At 43.1% G+C, this 18,595-nt stretch overlaps 1 protein-coding gene across 1 annotated transcript in view; it reads right to left on the bottom strand.

Moving 5' to 3' along the window:
• Positions 1–4,952: 4,952 nt before the first annotated feature.
• The window catches only part of T265_00495 (hypothetical protein), a gene marked incomplete at both ends in the record, with an annotated part of 41,989 nt that continues 28,346 nt past the window's right edge, over positions 4,953–18,595 (bottom strand). Inside the window, one exon of the mRNA XM_009164299.1 lies at positions 4,953–5,803. Coding sequence (XP_009162563.1) covers positions 4,953–5,803 — 851 coding nt within the window. The remainder of the gene's footprint in view (positions 5,804–18,595) is intronic.

Below are 18,595 nucleotides of genomic sequence, written 5' to 3' on the forward strand. Positions count from 1 at the left end.
CTGTTCTGAAAAGTGAATATAAACACTGTGTGTGGGTTCTGAGGCACTTAATTAGGTCAAAACACCAGTCAATTTAAAACAGAGGACACACAGGACGATAGATATGCCAAATCCGCCCACCGAAGATCCAACGGCCCAAGAGAGAGTCTGTGCGATAGCTCTTAATGCCACAATCGAAGGTATTTTAGCCCAGTGGAAGCAGCGGGGGATCCTCCCACCTAGGGAATGCGGGTTGAACAAGATTAATCTCTCTTCGAGAAATACACTCATTTGTAAATCAATTTGATTTTCACGAGATACCCAACAGAATCTCTCGTTTATGATATTCTACAACTGGAAGTGCTGCACACAGGCCGCCTCATGTTTCAGTTGGCACGATATTCGAGATGTCGCAGTATATTTCCATAGAGGAAACTAATCATGAGGTTGCTGAAAACTCTTCGACAGCCCACGACCGGTTTCGCCCTTCTTGGATCTCATCAGCACATTCAGTTGCAGAATATCATAAACGAGAGATTCAGTCGAGTCTCTCGCGAAAACCAAATTGATTTGCAAATGAGTGTATTTCTCGAAAACAGTCCAATTTGGGTTCAAGTCGATCATAAAGTGGACGAAAACTCGGGGACTGCGCCCACCTGATGAGCCCCAAGAAGGACAAAACCGGTCTTGGGCAGTCGAAGAATTTTCAGCAACCTTGTGAGTAGTTTCCTTTATGAAGGCTAATCTCTCTTATGTCGTCCAGCGACTGACTGTGAGGGCTGGTATATTACTGTGTGTGGTCGGGATAATTTCAAATGAAAACATATTTCAACCGTACTCAGTGTCACTTTGATTTAGATTTATAGGTCTTGCATCCTGTGGCCTTGGGCTAAAATATTCTAACTAGCCCGTAAATCAGGACCTATGGTTACTTTTTGAAAAAAGGTGAAGGAAGCGCATCTTTAACGCGAATTGCTCTGTTTGAAACAGGAATCAACTGATACAGGATGTATTTGGCTAAACCCGAGAAAATATACCGGTTTTTTAACGATACTTCCTGCAAAAGTGCAGCAGCGAAAGAAAGCCGATGTTAACGCGATGCCGGACTCACTAGTGGAGACCACGTGAACTGTAGGATAATAACCGAACCAAAGTGCAAGTTGAGGACGATGGTCATCCAATGGTGGCTGCCACATCCCACAACGTCAAATTTTCACAGTCGCCCATGGGACTTGGTCAAATTCAAATGGTTTGTTGTTCATTTCGGTTTATTTAAAAACTCGGGTCGGCCAGCTTGCCAAGACCTAGAAGAAGATGTCGGAAGATTCTTGATGGTGGATGATTAATGACGTTCCATGGAACTATGGAGCTTTCAATAGTGCAAGTTACTATGTGGGCTTGCCCAAACAAGGGTCACAGACATCTGACCAGTGATTAGTGCGCAGCTGAGAGATAACGTTAGTCTACTGATCAAAGCGGTGCTAAGAGACAAGTGCAATGTGGGCCGTATCTTAGTAGGTTACAATGCACGTTACACTTAGATCATGTCCAGCCACGCCAGGTGTGAGATAACGGAAAAATTAGGGAGACGGCATCGGAAGTTTGCGGAAATCTTAAGTAAAGCCAGGCGAGTGATCAAGTCCCTCACACAACAAGGACTTTGCGGGCGCGAATATCCCGAGAAGTAAGGGATGTATCCAAAAGAAATCAAGAACGAAGGCGAAATCATCTGTGAAACGAATGCCTTCTCATTATGCGTTGTGCCATGAACAATCATGTGACCAGCTCAAAATCGGATGGTTACAACTTTGCGAGGGCAGACGAGGAGCCGCAGGATCAGGCTTCCGAGGCCGAAATAATCTTTGGACCGAAATCATAACATCCACGGTTAACACATCACACTGAATGATGGCTTGATCAAATTTTAAGAACTTCGAAAGTTATTTTTAAAATTGCTTTACCAGCCACAAATTATGTAACTATCCTTTGTATAGCGAAGATATCGGTAAAGTGGCCGGCCTTAGCGAGATTGTGGACGGTCACAAGTTAACAATAAAACGATTGGAAAACGAAACAAAATGACACGTCCGCTGAGGTTTTTAAAACGAGTGGACTGAAAATTCTAAAGGACTACCACCGATTATGTGCAATCTGGGAAATTTAAGAAGCCCCGTTTGGCTTCATGGTTTTATCGATCATTCCGTTGCACGAGAAGGAGGAAGGAACGGGAGGGCACCTATCACAAAAATCAGTCTTATGCGCATGGAATTTTTGATCGCACCTTGATCAATCGACTAATTACTGGCAGCAAGAAGGAAGTCGTTTCAGAAAGGCAATGGTGGCTGAAATGGAACTCTTTGCTCTTACAATAAAGACCTATAAGTCAGCAGAAAAATCCTGCGCATTTCCGTCATCTTGAGTATCTTTCCAATCACTGCGGCGACCATGCGTCGCACAGAGTTGAGGGAGAGTGGAGTTGAGAGTTTCAATTGAGCCCCATTATTTTAGGAATGACGGTTTTACTCTATATATAACTGTTTTATTTGCCACTCCAAAATAAGCACATACGCGTTATGAAAGGTTCTGGTGCTCGGCAGAAGCCTTCGATCGGTTTGCACGGGAGCACTGAGTCATCTCACGAAGGCCTGGTTGTCCGGTCAGATTTGTCAGTCATGTCCTTCAAAATGGGTTGAAATACTTGGGTGTTCGCATGCACGACCGTCAGGCTTAACCGGTTTGTCAACGTCCGAAAAGGTTGACTCTCCGTACAAATCGTTTTGGCGTGCTGAGTGGAAATCCGCCCCACAAAGTGCAACGCAGAGGAACTGGACACGGGCCATTCAACCTTCCCAATGTATGGAGTAATAACGAAACCATCAGTGTATCAATTTGGAGATCTTTTCACATCCACCACAACAGAGAAACTTCTTGACGTAACTCACTTTAAGTTTGCTAAAAAGCTCTTTAACAGCCTGAATCATGATGCGGCATTTTCGCATTACATTCAGATGAAGCATGTTACGACTAGAGGTTTGGCTATCCCTTCAGTAAACCAAAGCAATGCGAAAGTTAATGAATCCCTCCACATGAGGAAAATGAATAAAAGTTACGCTCGCAGGTCAAAGCTAAATGGTTTATTCATTCTTTCAATGGAGGGATTCTACTGACTGATTCCTCTTACAGGACAAAATATCAGTTAAAAATTCCAGAAGCCCCTTATACCACCAGTTCTGATAATCACTCGCAGAAATATCAACTGAAGAAGGAATATAATCTATTCTTGCCCTCAAATCACATGCCTCGGCGGGCCAAACACTCTTATTCTTTATCTCCCTCTAGCTCATCTCCATAGCATATTCCTCTCATTAGGTAAAAGCGAGTGTGTCCGATCGGCTCAATGGGACAAGGAGATTAAAATCTTCCCATTATCCTATCCACGTGGTTTCGAAACACTTTGGACACCTGAAAATGTCCCTCTGTTTGGTCCGTTTCCAGCTGTTGCAATCTGGTGGATTTTATGGAAAGGTGTTGGGATTAACAATAGAAAACATGTGGATAAGATCTTCCAACATAAAATTTTGTTTTTTATGACAGTCTTTAGTCCACCCATTCACAGCTCCCTTCATGCTTTGCCCGGAGCTCTACTCAATTTGTGCTATACTACTGGAATACAGGTCAGGGCCAAACAAGTCAGAGACGTGATCAGCAGTAAAGCTGTTTGGCCGAAGCCTTTGGTTCCTCATTTATTCTACTGTCCACAGGAGATATTGACATTACAACCAGAGTCGTTAGGAGGAACTTTCTAGCTACAGATGCCACTGCTTCGTCAGTGCTATTCCCTATCATGCATCCACGAAAAACGCAAACTCAACTCGGGGCGTTGTTGCCAAGTTTTGTGTGAGAGCCGATTGGAGCACTGTGAATGAGAACAGTGGAGCAAACGGGTTTAAATGCCCCTAAGGGAGATCATACTCCCATACACCTAAGTACTGACCATCAGGATGGACAAAGATGATGTCCGCTAGTTTGGTGCCGAGTTCAGCGAACGGGTCAACAGTTACCTAATTGACAGAGGGAAATTTTTAAATGAGTACGAGCGATCACTTGAATCGCAGCGATAAACTTGGAGGAGATTGTTCTGCCACAAATTACACCCAAAGCTGCATTTTACAGCATTAGGGAGAACATGAATAAAACCAACCCTGTAAAAGTTTATCACATACAAATCCCGTGTTCACCTCAAGGCGTAGCTAAGTAATTTACATTCTAACCCGCCACTAAATGTTCTTCAACTGGTCCGGAAACTCGAGGACGTTCTATAGGCGGAGTGAAATCTGGGGACGCCAAATCAGACAGGTCCAAGGAAGACCAAATGAAAGAGAGAACAGTCAATTCCGAGGTCTTCTAGCTTCGAGTTGCGCCGAATATTTACGTTCTGTATTTAGAGCACCGCTTACCAAGCAGGGCCCTAATAAAGAGAAAACAGTATGGGGTGCAAACTTAACAAATTTCTTCGAAGCCAACTCTTCGATACAACGGCGATCCATCTACTATGAGAAATTGGTGATCTGTCATGTGTTCAGGAAAATAAGGACCCATTGAGAGAGGCTGAACATGTTCGCCACTCACGATTGGTCCTTGATCAGCTGATCAGTATCCCACGAATTAACGCACTCTTAACATGTTGCTCAAAACAGCTACAGTTTTTCTGGGCAACCTTTCCACTGTATCTGACCCCGACTTGCGTGTGCCTAGAGAAATTTCCATTTCAAAAATCCCATTCGGCACACAACCATAATTGAAAAAAAATCACTAACAACAAAAAATGCGTTTAATTACTACCAGTAGCAATGAAGAAGGAGAGCACAGTAGGCGCGAATAAACTCAGTTCCAAAGAAAAGGCAACGACGGCTCTCAGTTAATAGATATTTCACAAAAAAAACGGGAAGGGCGGTCACCTGTAAAAACTCCCCTCATTTAGCGTAGAAGTCGTTGCTGGCCAGACAGCCCGGAATGTTGAATTTTGATGTACACTCACTAGGTATTGAAAATCCGGAAGATCGGTAATCGTCTTCGTGAGATTCTCGATAGTAGCCGTTGAAGGATGCGTGTTCCATCGTAAGTAGCTTTGTATCACAGAGAGTGTTGTATGAGTCATCGGCTGATTGTCCGTCTTCCTTGATCTGTGTCTGAATATGTTGGCGTCTGATGGAACTTTCAAAGACCGGATCTTCCGATGTCTTGGGTACTCCAAACCACTGATCGCGCATTCGCTTTTTCTGCTTCATACGCCGATTCTGAAACCAGATCTTCACTTGTGTTTCGGTCAAACCCAAATCGTTTGCAATTTCGATTCGTCGTGCTCGAGTGAGATATCGATTAAAGTGAAATTCTTTTTCCAGTTCGGTCAGTTGTTTGTTAGTGAAATTGATCCTACCATTCATTGAATTCTGTCCGGACAGTGAAGATGGCAAGACCGTTGTCTGTGTGGCACTTGTACAGTCAGAAGTGATATTCCATGGATATTCAGCTGCCTTACTCTGGTCGTACGCTACTGACCAACCAATTGCACCATCGTCTCTGTACGACGAACCACCAACCTCAGCTAGAGCTTGTACAGGAAATGGAATGGACTGATCAAAGGTACCACAACCGTCAGTCACATAGTTGAAGGCCTCTTGGAGCGCGCAAGCTGTTAGTGATCCGTTTGTATGCATCTCCATCTGATCGGCGGTTTTCAGATATTCCCGACCGAGTGCCTGTTTGATCATGTTGACATGGGGTTGTTTGCCACGTTGAACTGATGCACCAGTTGAAAGCGCACCTGGAACGAGGAGGTTTGAGAGGATAAAAGAAGGCCAAACGAATCTTTTCGTATATAAAATGGTACTGTGAACAAAGTGGCTGGAAATGCCATCATAATTTATACTGAGTGCACTTGTGGATTTCCGAAAGGTGAAGATCATTCCAACTAGTCTAATTTTACTTGCAGTTTTTGCTTTTAGCAAAAGGAAGCTAATTATGAAGTATATGTCCAAAACTCTATTCACTGGACACCCGTTCGGCACAGCGTGGACAAATAGTTTTCATCGAAGGATTGAAAAGTCACTGATTGCTTACTAGCCTATGGAAAAATCCTCTTATGGGAGGAACTAATCGGGATGCTAAACCCCTGATCCTCCAAATAAGTGGTGACGTAAACCTTTGAACGAAAATTGAAGCATTCAAACGCATTTCCTTAACCGCCAGGCTCCTCATAAATAAAATTTCAGGAGGCCCCCCTGGCGCAGAAATTCACTTCATACGTGCATATATACATACGTCTAAACCACCCGCATTGTGCTACAGCAAACTTCAGGGAAGACTAGCATCAACCACAGAACAATATCGCAATTTTCAGCGAGGTGATTGACAGAATAAACGATTATGAGGTGAGGGGGGCTAGAAAACTTGCCTGACATTTTGCTGTTGCTGAGCCGAAAGTATTGCTGCGTGAAAGCTCTTGGTGTCGATGTAGATAAAAGGATATTTTGCAGGCAAAAATGGGCTTGCTGTAACTCATCACTGGCCTGAGTATGATAGCGAAAATTGGCACAGGCACCAGTTGTGTTCGTTATCCAGCTGCTGGCTTCATCGATCAATTCCTTTAAGTTTCAGCATGATACCACACCCCTCCCTCAGTATTCCACCATGTAGGCGCTTCGGGGCCCCCACTGACACACTATCACGGTTGGATTGGATAATCTACTGGTATTCCATTATCATACTGTAGTTTCCAATAGAGGATCTTGAAAAGACTCGGGTCAAGTCATGAACGGGGAGATTCTATTTAATTTAGGTATTTCTGGCAAAACCTTTATCAATTGCGGCTTCCTCGTTATGTGCTGAGCTGAACAGCTACACAACAATCTCTTCTACTTGTCGTGTCCACCTATTTCTCCCAATCTGGCGTCTTTGACTCCATGGCTTGAAAGACAAGTGATTCAATTGTGTATGTGAGTGGTGTTTGGCGCACCTGATTTCATGTCTCGCCTTTTTTAGGGTGTCTCCCTTATGGCTATAATAGGCTTGCCCATCATTGGTCAACTTTAAGGGGTGGTCGCCCAAGACCGAAATCCGCAGCCTGCAGGTCAATTCAGTTTATATCAAGGTTCTCTGTACAACAGTTCTTAGGTACTGATGACCATCAGCGCATATTTAAAGATTCAAAGCTGCAGCCTTCCAGGGAGTAGCTTAGATATCGGCAGGCTGATGGTAGTGAACAGCAATGCGATTGAACTTGATTCACCAATCGCGCAGATGTGGTGCCCATGAACTGCCTCCACATGTGTTTGCTTCTCGGCAAAAGGGGAACTGTAGGATCGCACTATTCTCCGAGAATTCTTCACTTAAAGAAACAGCATTTTCAGCCATCTACTTCAAATTCGTCATTTGGAATAAATTTAGCGGTACTCTGACCGATGGCCGGTTGGTCCACATCACAATAGATTCAGAAAACGTTATTCCCGAACGTAAAGCTGACGCAACACTCTTGTGAGAGTAAATTAGCAAGCAGGCTTTAACAACAAGGAAGATACGAGTTTACGCTTACTCTGATTGAACCACAAAAGCTACCGAACAGTGCTGAGCTAAACAGAAAAGCACATACATGATGGTTTAGACGCTGGTGAACTTCTGCCATGTGGTTTACTTCGCATGATGAAAACTAATCAGTGAACATGGTCTTGACGGAACACGCTACCGATAAGCTTGCTGACTCCCCTTGGAGCCCACGAGGTAGACTCAGTCACTGAGTGTCCGTCGAACCTATGTTCCGCCAGAGCCGGCACTGTCAGTCTTAAATACGCAGGAGGAGTTTTGACAAAATATCTGCCTGCTCTGCTCGCAGACTATCCCTCCTCCGGTTCAGCTGTTTTTAACGTCTTTTTTCTGTCATTTCTATCAGATACAGAACTGAAAACGTGTCTTCCAAGAGGATATATCATCGTCCGGTCAATTTTATCTTCTCAAGTTTCTGGTTAACTGGCTTATCGCAGATAACTTGCAAACGCTCTTAAAGTGAGGCATTCAGGACAAAAGAACCACCGCTTTCATGGCAAACATTCAACAAATTACACGACTATTTTGAATCAAGATGGCGCACATTCTGGAGTGTGAATCTTTCCAGTAACACTACACAAACAAACCTCCAAATCCCATCCATTCAACAAAATAAACCAAAAAACTCTTGACCCTGTAGGGATGACCTAGCAAGTTTCAGTCGAGTGGACAGTATCCCTGAACTGAGCCAGTTATCTTTATTCAGATAAGCACTATCCTCGACTGAATAAACTATTTGAAGACTCGGATTTCCATGCTTATAGCACGTAACCTGTGCGTGTCAGCTGGAAGGAAAATGACAATAAGTGGGTCGACAAGGAATTGTCCAACTTCCTCAAACATTGTCGTTTAACTATCATTTAAAATATTGGCGTACTTGATTTCTCTGTTCGTGTAAATGAACTCCAGCAGACAAGTGATTTGCTCAAGATGGGGGTATGCTTTGTGAACAGTCGGTGGAATATGCAGGCTTCATTGTCCACTTGAATGCCGCATGAAGCCTTGGAAATTCGAAAAAACACCAATATCTGCATTAGTGATGTGCATACAACAACAACCAGCTGTATTCAGTCTGATTCAGCTTTCACTCGTATCAGTAAATGTGTGTGCAGCTTTCCAGGTGCAATGGGCTGCTCATCAGCCTCTAAAAGAGGACAGCTTTTTCATCTTCCTGTTTGTATGCTGATGTGCTGGACGGTAATCAACGAAGATCGTGGAATGTGAGCTACCACGAACGGGATGTTTTACAGTAGGGAAACAATGGTTTCATAGCTTCCTTCGGTTTAGACGGTGTTACCCTGTTGCTCCATTTTTTGCACAAACAAGTCTTCCTGGGGAATAGTTGCAGCTTGATCGCAGTTGATAAGTCTGATGTTTTGGTATATCTCTGAGTTGATGAGTTAAGCAGACAATGATATTTCATACTTTATGATGTCCATTCCTTTTCAGGAAGTGTATCCGTCATTTAGGCGGTTGGCCACTCTAGAGATTTTATATCCAAGGCACCGGTTGCATTTCCTGGTGTCGAGGTTTGGTACTCAGAACCATTTTACCTTGACAGACTCTTCACGTCAAACGAGATTGTGTTCTATCGAATGCACTGAGTAAATGCCTTCAAAATATATGAAAAACTTAGGGATATTTGGTAGATAGTTAAATTTGTGTTCGCCTTGAGTTGAATCTTATTTTCTTGGAGAAAAGCAGGTAGTTTTTTGGTCTATCAGGAAGTGTCCTCGGGAAACCATGCATCCAGATTGTGACCCTAATCTGCGGAAGAGTCCAACTGTTGTTAAATCATAATACAATGTCATAGACAAAACTAAAATACCGGCCATGCCTTCTTTGAATGCATAATACAATTCTTGATGTTGCTTTTATCTTACTTCCCCATCTGTTCGAAGTGATAGAGGAGAGTTTTGTCAGCTGCATTCCAGTCAGGAACCGTCACTGATACGTCCACTACGTGGAATGCTTTCAAAACATGTCATGTTTCATCAAATCAGCGTCTCGATGACAATTAATCTTCTGATTGATTCAGACGATTACTCTCACCAACGCACCAAACTTACCATCTCTCTGACACGTGTCGCTTCGCCGTATGAGGAACAATCACGTGACAGGGAAGTGGTCAGCTGGTGAACTTGTTTGCGTGTAGAGCCATCACCACCCTCCCTAAAAATCAACAGACCGGCGATTGTCTGTTCAACGCAGCCTAACTTAGATTGACACCAAGGGTAATGAACTTAATGGAGTGCACAGCTTTGGTGCTTTTTTGTTCAGTGGTTTCTTAATTTCACAGTGACTTAGTAAGATTGGATTGCTGGATCTATACTGGTATACCCTAAGTCTCCATCATTTCCTTCTGTAAAATCAGGCGGAAAATTGAACACTTGCTCGCGGACCAGTTTTGTCCATTTATTTTGAGTACAAAGACCGAACAGATAGCACTAGACATGCCTTAGCTTAAAGTGCGTCGGGTTCACATGAAGGGCCGTCCATCAATAAGCATGCAGATGAACAATGAAACTGGCCTACTCAAGAGCGGCTTCACTCGGATTTGTACACACAGAACTGAGGCGTGGAAACCTTGGAAACGGATGTTCTGTTTGATGTGTTCGGCAGATGGCAGTCGATTAGCTGTGGTGTCACTGTGAGTGATCATCGAGTGCTCCTTTTTGTGTGATTCGGGAGACGACAGAATTGTCTGCAATTAACTGTATCACTTTACGTACACGTACTGGTTGATGTGATCAGGCAGTGGGCTGACCGTTATTCAGAGTGCGGCATAGATATGATCATTTGTGAGTAGTTTCTAAATGCACATAATTTTGCCCTTGTTGGTTTCGCTAAATAAATCCTCCTCGTCACCTGATGTGATTGGTCCAGAACGGACTTTTTCTCCTGTTAGGATCCATTGGCGCGATTATCGTTGCCAGGAGCCGAACTGATATCATCACTACTTTTTCAGCACTTTCTTCAACAGGTTTCAAGTGTCCATGACACCTCCTGGTCCATGAAAGTTCACACAATCGAATTCTCTTGGCTCAGGTCGAATCGGTCCGTACACTTGTTAGTTTTGTTGCAGAAGTTTCATCACCACTCTAGGGTATGTCATTTGCGGGCTGCTTTACAGCGGAGCGGTACGTTGGCAAGTGTATACAGGTTGGGAAATGTTGGGAAATGAACCAACACCACGGGCATAGTCATTTGAGGCATCTGGCCAATCATTTCTATGATTCAGCCTTGATGATGGGATAATTCAAGTGCATACAACAGGAGTTGCTAAATTGACGATGATGCGCTTGCCCCGCTATCAGACGGCAGCCACTCAGATGACTTCACTTGTTTCACTTTGGAAAAAGAGTCGACGGAACCCATGCCTATAGTTTGAGTTGAAGGAGAATACCGAAAGAATACTGCTTAGAGTTGGAGAACAGCTGGCATTTAGTGGACACTAGCAGTCTACCTTTTCAAACGGAGGGCGACGGACTGCAAAAAATAAAAAAATATTGATCGAACGATAACCTACATCCTCAGTAACAAGACAGAAGCTTTCGGTGGTACTCACAGAACCGTTGGGGTAACAAAACCCCTTTACTGAGTGAATATTTGATCCTATAAGTGAACTCAATGGATTCTAAAAATCCGGAAAGCACTATGCAGGCAGTTTCTTCTTAAGCTGGAATCATCAGCAGTGCGAATCTCACAAAACCCCGAGGAGTTTCGAATCCGCCCGGCCAGTATTTCGAACTCCACCTTTCGGCGACAAGCGTTCGACTGTGTGATCAACTCGCACATGGGGGGAACTACTCCAAAGTGATGACTTTTCAAATTAAATATTCACTCTTTTTCCGAGGTATTCTTCCTTCCGAGCTACTTACGTACCATTTCCTGGAGTTTCGTAAGATGCACACTGCTGACGATCCCCAGCAAGGATGAAACAACTCGAGTTTTCAGCATAGAATTGCTTCATTTACAGAGTGAAACCTCAATTGAACATTTCCAAATGTTCTCACTGCACCAACACTTTATTCATACTTCACGGAATCGGGGTGCATAACAGATCACCGAACATCTCTTTTTTTAAATCATGCCACAAATACAACAGATTAACCCAGCAGTTGACCACATAAACTAGGTGGGATTATTCTGACCCCGTATATTCAGTATCTTTGCATAGAAGACCCATCTAGAGGACAACGGAGTGACATCATTATCCTGCTCCAGCCAACGATTCATATTCAATGTCAAATCAGATTTCATTTTTACACGAAAGTAGCAACAATCATCCTAAGCTTATTAAGGTAAAATGGTACTCAGCGGAATATAGCCCTTTTCATTTCATCCTGATCTCAAAAGAAGGGCTTCCATTTTTTTGAAAAATGCCCTCATTCGCACAAAGTTGGTTGTGACAAGAGACTCAACTAAATCCGACTCGATCTCTCGTTTATAATGGCTCGATTCAACTGAATACGCTGCACCAGGCCACTTTATGCATCACTTGATACGATATTTGAGATGTCGCAATGCGATGTTGTTTATACGTAAAATCCTACTCGTAAGATTGTCGATAAGCTCAGCCGTACACCTTTCGCGGTTTTTCGGCAGACTCTTGATAATTGTGTTACGACTTCCATTTTTTCATCTTTTGGAAGTTTGCACCTTCAATTACTTGCCTAAAGCCTATTTTAATGCCATGTTTCTTCAAGAAGAGATAAAACACATTTATTGACTCTTTCAAGTAGGACAAAGCTGGACAAACTGACGCGTACATTGCGAGCTCTAAAAGCCCTGTCAATATCACTTGTCCCCCACCGTGGCAATAAGGATTCACTTCGAAGTAGACAATTAATAAGTCCCCAAAAGTTTCCCTTTGCTTATCGCAAGTGCTTGTGAGCAAGCATATTTTTCGCACTACCAAGCTTTGCCTATTCCATAAAATCATCCTGGGTGTAGACTAATAGTAGCCTCGTACTGAGTATCCAACAAGCTGAGGCATACTCATCACGATCCTGTGTTTTGTGGTCAGGACTGACACTTTTATTGTAAATGTAAATTACCTAATTACGTAGTTTACGTACGTAAATTACGTAAATCATCGGTATACCATGGACTAAAGAGCGATTGGTATTACTGCTTCGCCTTGCCAGCTTGACGGCACATGGCGAGTAAAGAAACTGGATTAAGACTTTTGATTTTAACCCTGACAACCACTTCACGCGTAGATTTATCGCAAAGCAGAATGGTGTACGTCGGAATTACCAACAAAAACCATGAAACTCTGTTTAAATTTTTGCCCAGGGTCACGCAAATTGCTAGCTATCGCTCTGGGCTGTGTAGAAACTCACCAACCCTTCCTCCACTGGGTTTGACCACTGGGATGCTGCGGATACAATGTCACCTTTATTAAGATCGTAAGTGGCTTGTCACGGAGAAACTTGTCTAAATTTGTAATGTTCATGCTGATATCTTTTGGATGAACTAGTAGCGGTCGGAATCATTAATACGGTTTCTTTTCGCTGTAGGGATAAGAATAATTCTTCTACAAGTTATTGTGTGATTTCCCTTCAAATTCAAAGTGTAGTTACTAAACACTCTCCTAGTTTTTGTCACTTTTACGGGCAAATGCCTTTTTCAAACTATCTACCTCCTCGAACTGTGTCCTCAAAGTGCTACGCTCTCGAACCACGGAAAAAACAACCAGCTTGGGGTAATTTTTTGTGACATTACCTACTATCTTATGCAGATGATCTCAGCAGACGCTTCCGTGAGCTCCGTGAGAGCTTGGATGAATCCAAAATCTGGGTGTACTTGAGCATAAGGAATAACCTGGTTGTTTTGACGTTTGGACAACTTCAGCAACCGGAAGTAGTGTGCCTATTCGTGTTACCAAGGCTCACAAGCTGGTCCGTGTCTAAGTTGAGACACGCACCAAATTGCTCTTGTGATGAACTTACATATATCATGTAAAATTTGGTTTGTTCCATATGTCCGTCGCTCTTGAGGCCAAATGATAGAGAATATGAACCTCTGATAAACTTTTAGAACTTGTCTTGAAGTCACCCTTGCCGGAAGGCTTGTCAAATTCACCGACGTTTGTCAGCTACCTTCGGTAGTTGATTACTGGGCCCTGGGAGGAAGCGTTCGGTCGAATTTAGGCGGTGTCCTTTATTAGACAGTGGTTTCTGCACTTCACGGAGTGCATGGCGTCAGGATAGTGAGATTGTTACAAAGACACCTAAACTTTCGGTTTAAGCTGGAATCCATTTTTGCATAAATGGAAACCACATTCAGTTCAGAAATACCACCACAGCGGAAGGGCCCGGTTCAGATCCCCTTTGGGTTCCTGTCTATGAGGACATAATTACGTACATCAAGTCTTGGAGATTTTCATGATTGTATACTTGGATGAAGAAATCAGCTTTCATAGGCGTAATACACTATTTATGAGATTACTTAAAACTCTCTGACAGCCCACGATCCGTTCCGTTGTTCTCGGTGCTCATCGGGTAGGCACAGTCTCCGCGCTTCCGTCATCCTTAGGTTCTACTTGAATTCAAACTTGCAAACTGCCCTCATTTGCATATCAATTTGTTTTTTACGGTAGGCTCCACTGAATCTTTGTTCAATCTATCAATTGCGATGTTCACAGAAGGACTAGGGCAGGAAGTTCTAGGACAGTGGCCCATTCAAAAATGAAAAATGGTATGGCACCGCCATGAAGATTGCTCACTATAGTCTATCATGGAGTGGAGTCACTTTGTGGAATATCCATTACTTGCCTTAATAAATTTACCACTAAGGATCCATCGAGTATTTGAGCTATCTCGCACTCTAGGCACTTTCATTCCAGCCCTTGAAAGTATAAGAAGCCACTTTTAGACAGAATTTTACAAGTCCTTGATTCGGCCGGTTTGGTCATTTTGCTACTTAGGTCTTTGTTTGCTTGTGTAGACGCCTGGTCAGACACCCGGTTGTGCAGAAAATACGGATCGGGACTCGAAAGAACTCATTTTCTCGTTCGCCTAGTCTTCCTATTGCAGGGTCCTTTGTTCCACTTGAATGGGAGGAGTGGATAAGGAATTCATTGTCAGACCGATGTAACCTATGAATTACGAGCGTTTCGTAACTGTCTGTAGGTGCCCTTTACAAGGGATATTCGATTGCCAGCCAAATTCTTCCCTAATTCGACCTAAGTCCGTTTAGAGCGACATCTCTTTTGGTCTGTTGTGCCAACTCGGTTTAACAATACTTTAGAAGTGATCCAAAACTTCATCACGGTAGCAACTCTCGTGGCTTTGTATGTATCTGATCTGTAACATTGCAAAACCGATAAAATTAAGGGTACAATTGCGGCTGTGCGATTTAGCGCAATGCAGTCTGTGGACTAGGGCCAAGTTGCAGCACTTGTAGAGAGCTCGTCTCCCGAAAACGGTCCTTTCCTACCAGCCCTGTCAGAGTATCTTTCAAAGGCGCTTCTTTGCCTTGTGTTCCTAAGAGAGTCTATGTGGCCCATAGATATTTACAACCCTGACTGAGAAAAAAATTCACCTGCAACACTGGTTTCGCAGTGCATTCCTTTGCTCCGCGTTTTCTGGTACTCAAATCTAATATTACTGAGTAAAGGCGCTTGCGTTCTGAAAAGAAAAGCCATACCAGAAGCTTCTTTCCTTCCAAGCAGTGCAGACCTCACACACAATCTTTGAGAATTAAAGAAGCGTCCGTTTTCGAGAAATACACTCGTTTGCAAATCAATTTGTTTTTCACGAGAGGCTCAACAGAATCTCTCGTTTATAACATTCTAGAACTTGGATTCAGGTAGAACATAAGGTTGACGGAAACTCGGGGAATGCGCCCACTTGATGAGCCCCAAGAAGGGCGAAACCGGTAGGGGCTGTCAGTTTTCAGCAACCTTGTGAGTAGTTTCCTTTACGAAGAAGCCCTCCGTTTGTATGAGCCAGTAAGCAGTGGGAGGCAACATATTACCCTTTTTCCTTGGAGTGAGAAAAGGTAGGGAATAAAACTCTGGACACACGATGGTTTGCAATACCAGGACTAGATTTCTATGGAAACCTGTGTTACAATTAAGTTTCTGAATAACTGAATAGGATCTAATAAATTCCTGGACATTGTAGGTACGAACCACCATCTCCGGATTTCGTTAGACTCTTAATCTTTTGAGCTTATACAATACAGTTGAGTTTATACAACTCTCTTCCTGTGTTTGATGATGAAAATAGTAATAACAATGACAAAAATAACCTCTCAGATGTAAGACCCGTTTGATGCATAACTTCCATCCCATCCGAAGGATGCACGAGGCCTAATGGAATGTCAGGTTGCCCGAACCTATATAGAAGCAGTCGAAACAAAGAAATTTGGATAGCGTCAGCTGATAGGAACAAATCTTCAGAGAGAATCTATGCAGTTGGTGATAAGACGCCTCTGAAAAATTGTGAAAACACAATGCAAGCATGCTGATCAAAACTTTTGGAGGTTTTGGATGTTTCGTGTTCGATTTGTCTCACAATATGCAACGTATCCGAATCTCTTTAATCTACACTACGGATTCTGAGTGACGCCTCGAAACACCTCTTTTTGGAGTCATCCGGTTAGCCGAAAAGCGTTTGTTATGGCTCTCCAAGCCACATTACAGCCGATCTATTAGTCTTCAGTCTATCTAATTTTCCCTCATTTCTTTTGCTGTAAGCGGCGTACGTTAATAAATGCAGCCGATCACACCACGCATCGGAGTAAATTCTGAGCCCAGCTTTCTATTGGCGCTAAAAAGATTCTCGTTTAACAACAAGTGATGGGGTTATATGAAATCTATCTTGAATTTAAGCATCCCGACTCAACAAGCTTTCGAGCTATTACTTAGTGAAATCAGTAGTTGGTGTGTTCACGTACCAAGCTAACAGCTAACAAGAAGAGCTCAAATTGAGGAGCTATCATTTGGACCACGTTTGACTTGCCAGTGTTGAGGATGCCTTATACCCCATCCGACAAGGATTGGCATGTAAGGCACTGGATAGGTCATAAGGAGGCATTTTTTCATCCCTCCTAATGGTTGACCGTGGCTTCCTGGGGGTATCCTGGTCTCAAAATAAATAAAATGCGGTATTTCAGTTTACCTTTATAAATCGGAGGCGTAGAACACTGGACGTTTATAAGTTAAAAGTGTGGTATCAAAGAACGACTATCGAATATCACATGAGTTTTGAAGCAAGCATCAAGTTCAGCTACAGGATGTGCTGATGGCCTGAACCAATACTTTTTGTGCTTTAATCAACATTACCTCATAAAATCCAAACAGCTTCAAGTTTTGGTGTGCAGAGGAACACTGCTAACTTGAAAAGAGTCAACAATGTGACCTATCTCATAGTTGTGTCTTGAAATTAATGATCCCAAGCCAGGTGCCGTTGTCATGGTGCTGTTATCTGGCAGCTGTTGGATCGTATCAACTTTCCTGGAAAGTGTTCAGATGTCTGCTGAGAAAGGCACAGGTACGTTCTAGCTACTGCCAGCTAGATGGCATACAGGCTAAGGTGGTCGGGCAGGCTCTTGAATTTATCCTGAAACCTGCGGTTTAGAGACCAGTAAATGAGCACAATACAGGATGTTTGACATTCGTCACCGATGTAAGTGATTCCAAATACCGACGTCTGGTTATATGTCTTATTGACGTTTTCAAAGGCAAACCACGGCACTGTATGGCATGGCTCATTACATATAAGGTTTCTGAAAGCTCCCAGACACCCCACTAGCAGTTTTACACTTCGTGGAGCTACTCGAATAGCCATTGTTCCTGAGTTTACATCAACCGCATCAGCTTGCAAGCAACACTCGTTAGTAAGTTAATCCGGCTACACACAGCTAAATATCTCGTGGCTTTGCGCAGCACATTCTGTTGAAGAACATCACAGACAGAACTTTCAGTAATTAGTTAGTTGAGTCTTTCATTAGCTACAAGTTAACTTCCGAATGGGTGCATTCCGGCAGTCACTGATGAACTTGGGGTTGAAGCACAGTGGAGCGATTTGTTGGTGTCCAGGGGGTTACTTGCTAGGGTCAAATGTTACTCATACTCAGTATGACTGACTTCTACAATTGCGGAATCACATTAAGCCTGGCGACTCATTAGGTGGTGGGCCAACCCTTTATTTAACTCTTTTCTTATAGTTCGCGACATGGTATTTTCGTAATAAAGAATAGGGATTGGCCATCGATTGAGGTGAGTAGTGATCAGGTACACGAGTTTACTTTACAACCTCCCTTGAGTAAAAAGTGTATGCTACGGAGGCTGGATCAATTTAAGCCCGATAACGGTGCCATATGATGGTTATCAAATGTGAAGAGAGAGTTCGACTTCCACTAACGTACATATCCTGTTAATATGAAGTGCATTTTTCAACTGAGATTTCCCTCCATCATTGAGACCGGTCCGTATTGAAAAGCCGAGAAACACTGTACATTTGTTTCATCCTTAATGGGAATCATCAGTAGTGCGGAGCTTACGAGACTCCAGGGAATTTAGTGCCCGCCAGCTTGCGCCCATTTGTTGACCACAAGCAGCCGAATGGCAGTGTGATTAGCTCTCACTAAGAAGTCACATCAAGTGGTTATGTATTGGCTGATACTCAGATCGAAGTTGCACTCATCACGTGATACTATTTCTCTTCCGAGCAACTTTTAGATCTAATGTAGTGTGGTTTCGTACCAAAGCTAAAAGTCGCTGAAGGCCGAACGGTCAAGTCTTCAACCGTTGGCCGCAAGAAGGTGAGTACGAAACTCCCTGGAATTTAGTGAGATACGCACTGATGATGATTCAGCTTACGTTGACACTGATGACAAATCGGCATCTTGATAAAAAAAATTACAAGATATCCTAACATCACAATCAAAAGTGTGCCTGCTGTAAGCTAACTTCGGATAAGAATGAGTGACACCAGACAGTATGTCGTGCTTCACACAGGCAGAAAAAGAACACTTTCAACACGTACAGGACTTAGATAAT

Source organism: Opisthorchis viverrini (genome assembly GCF_000715545.1).
Source record: "Opisthorchis viverrini unplaced genomic scaffold opera_v5_5, whole genome shotgun sequence".
NCBI lineage: Eukaryota > Metazoa > Platyhelminthes > Trematoda > Opisthorchiida > Opisthorchiidae > Opisthorchis > Opisthorchis viverrini.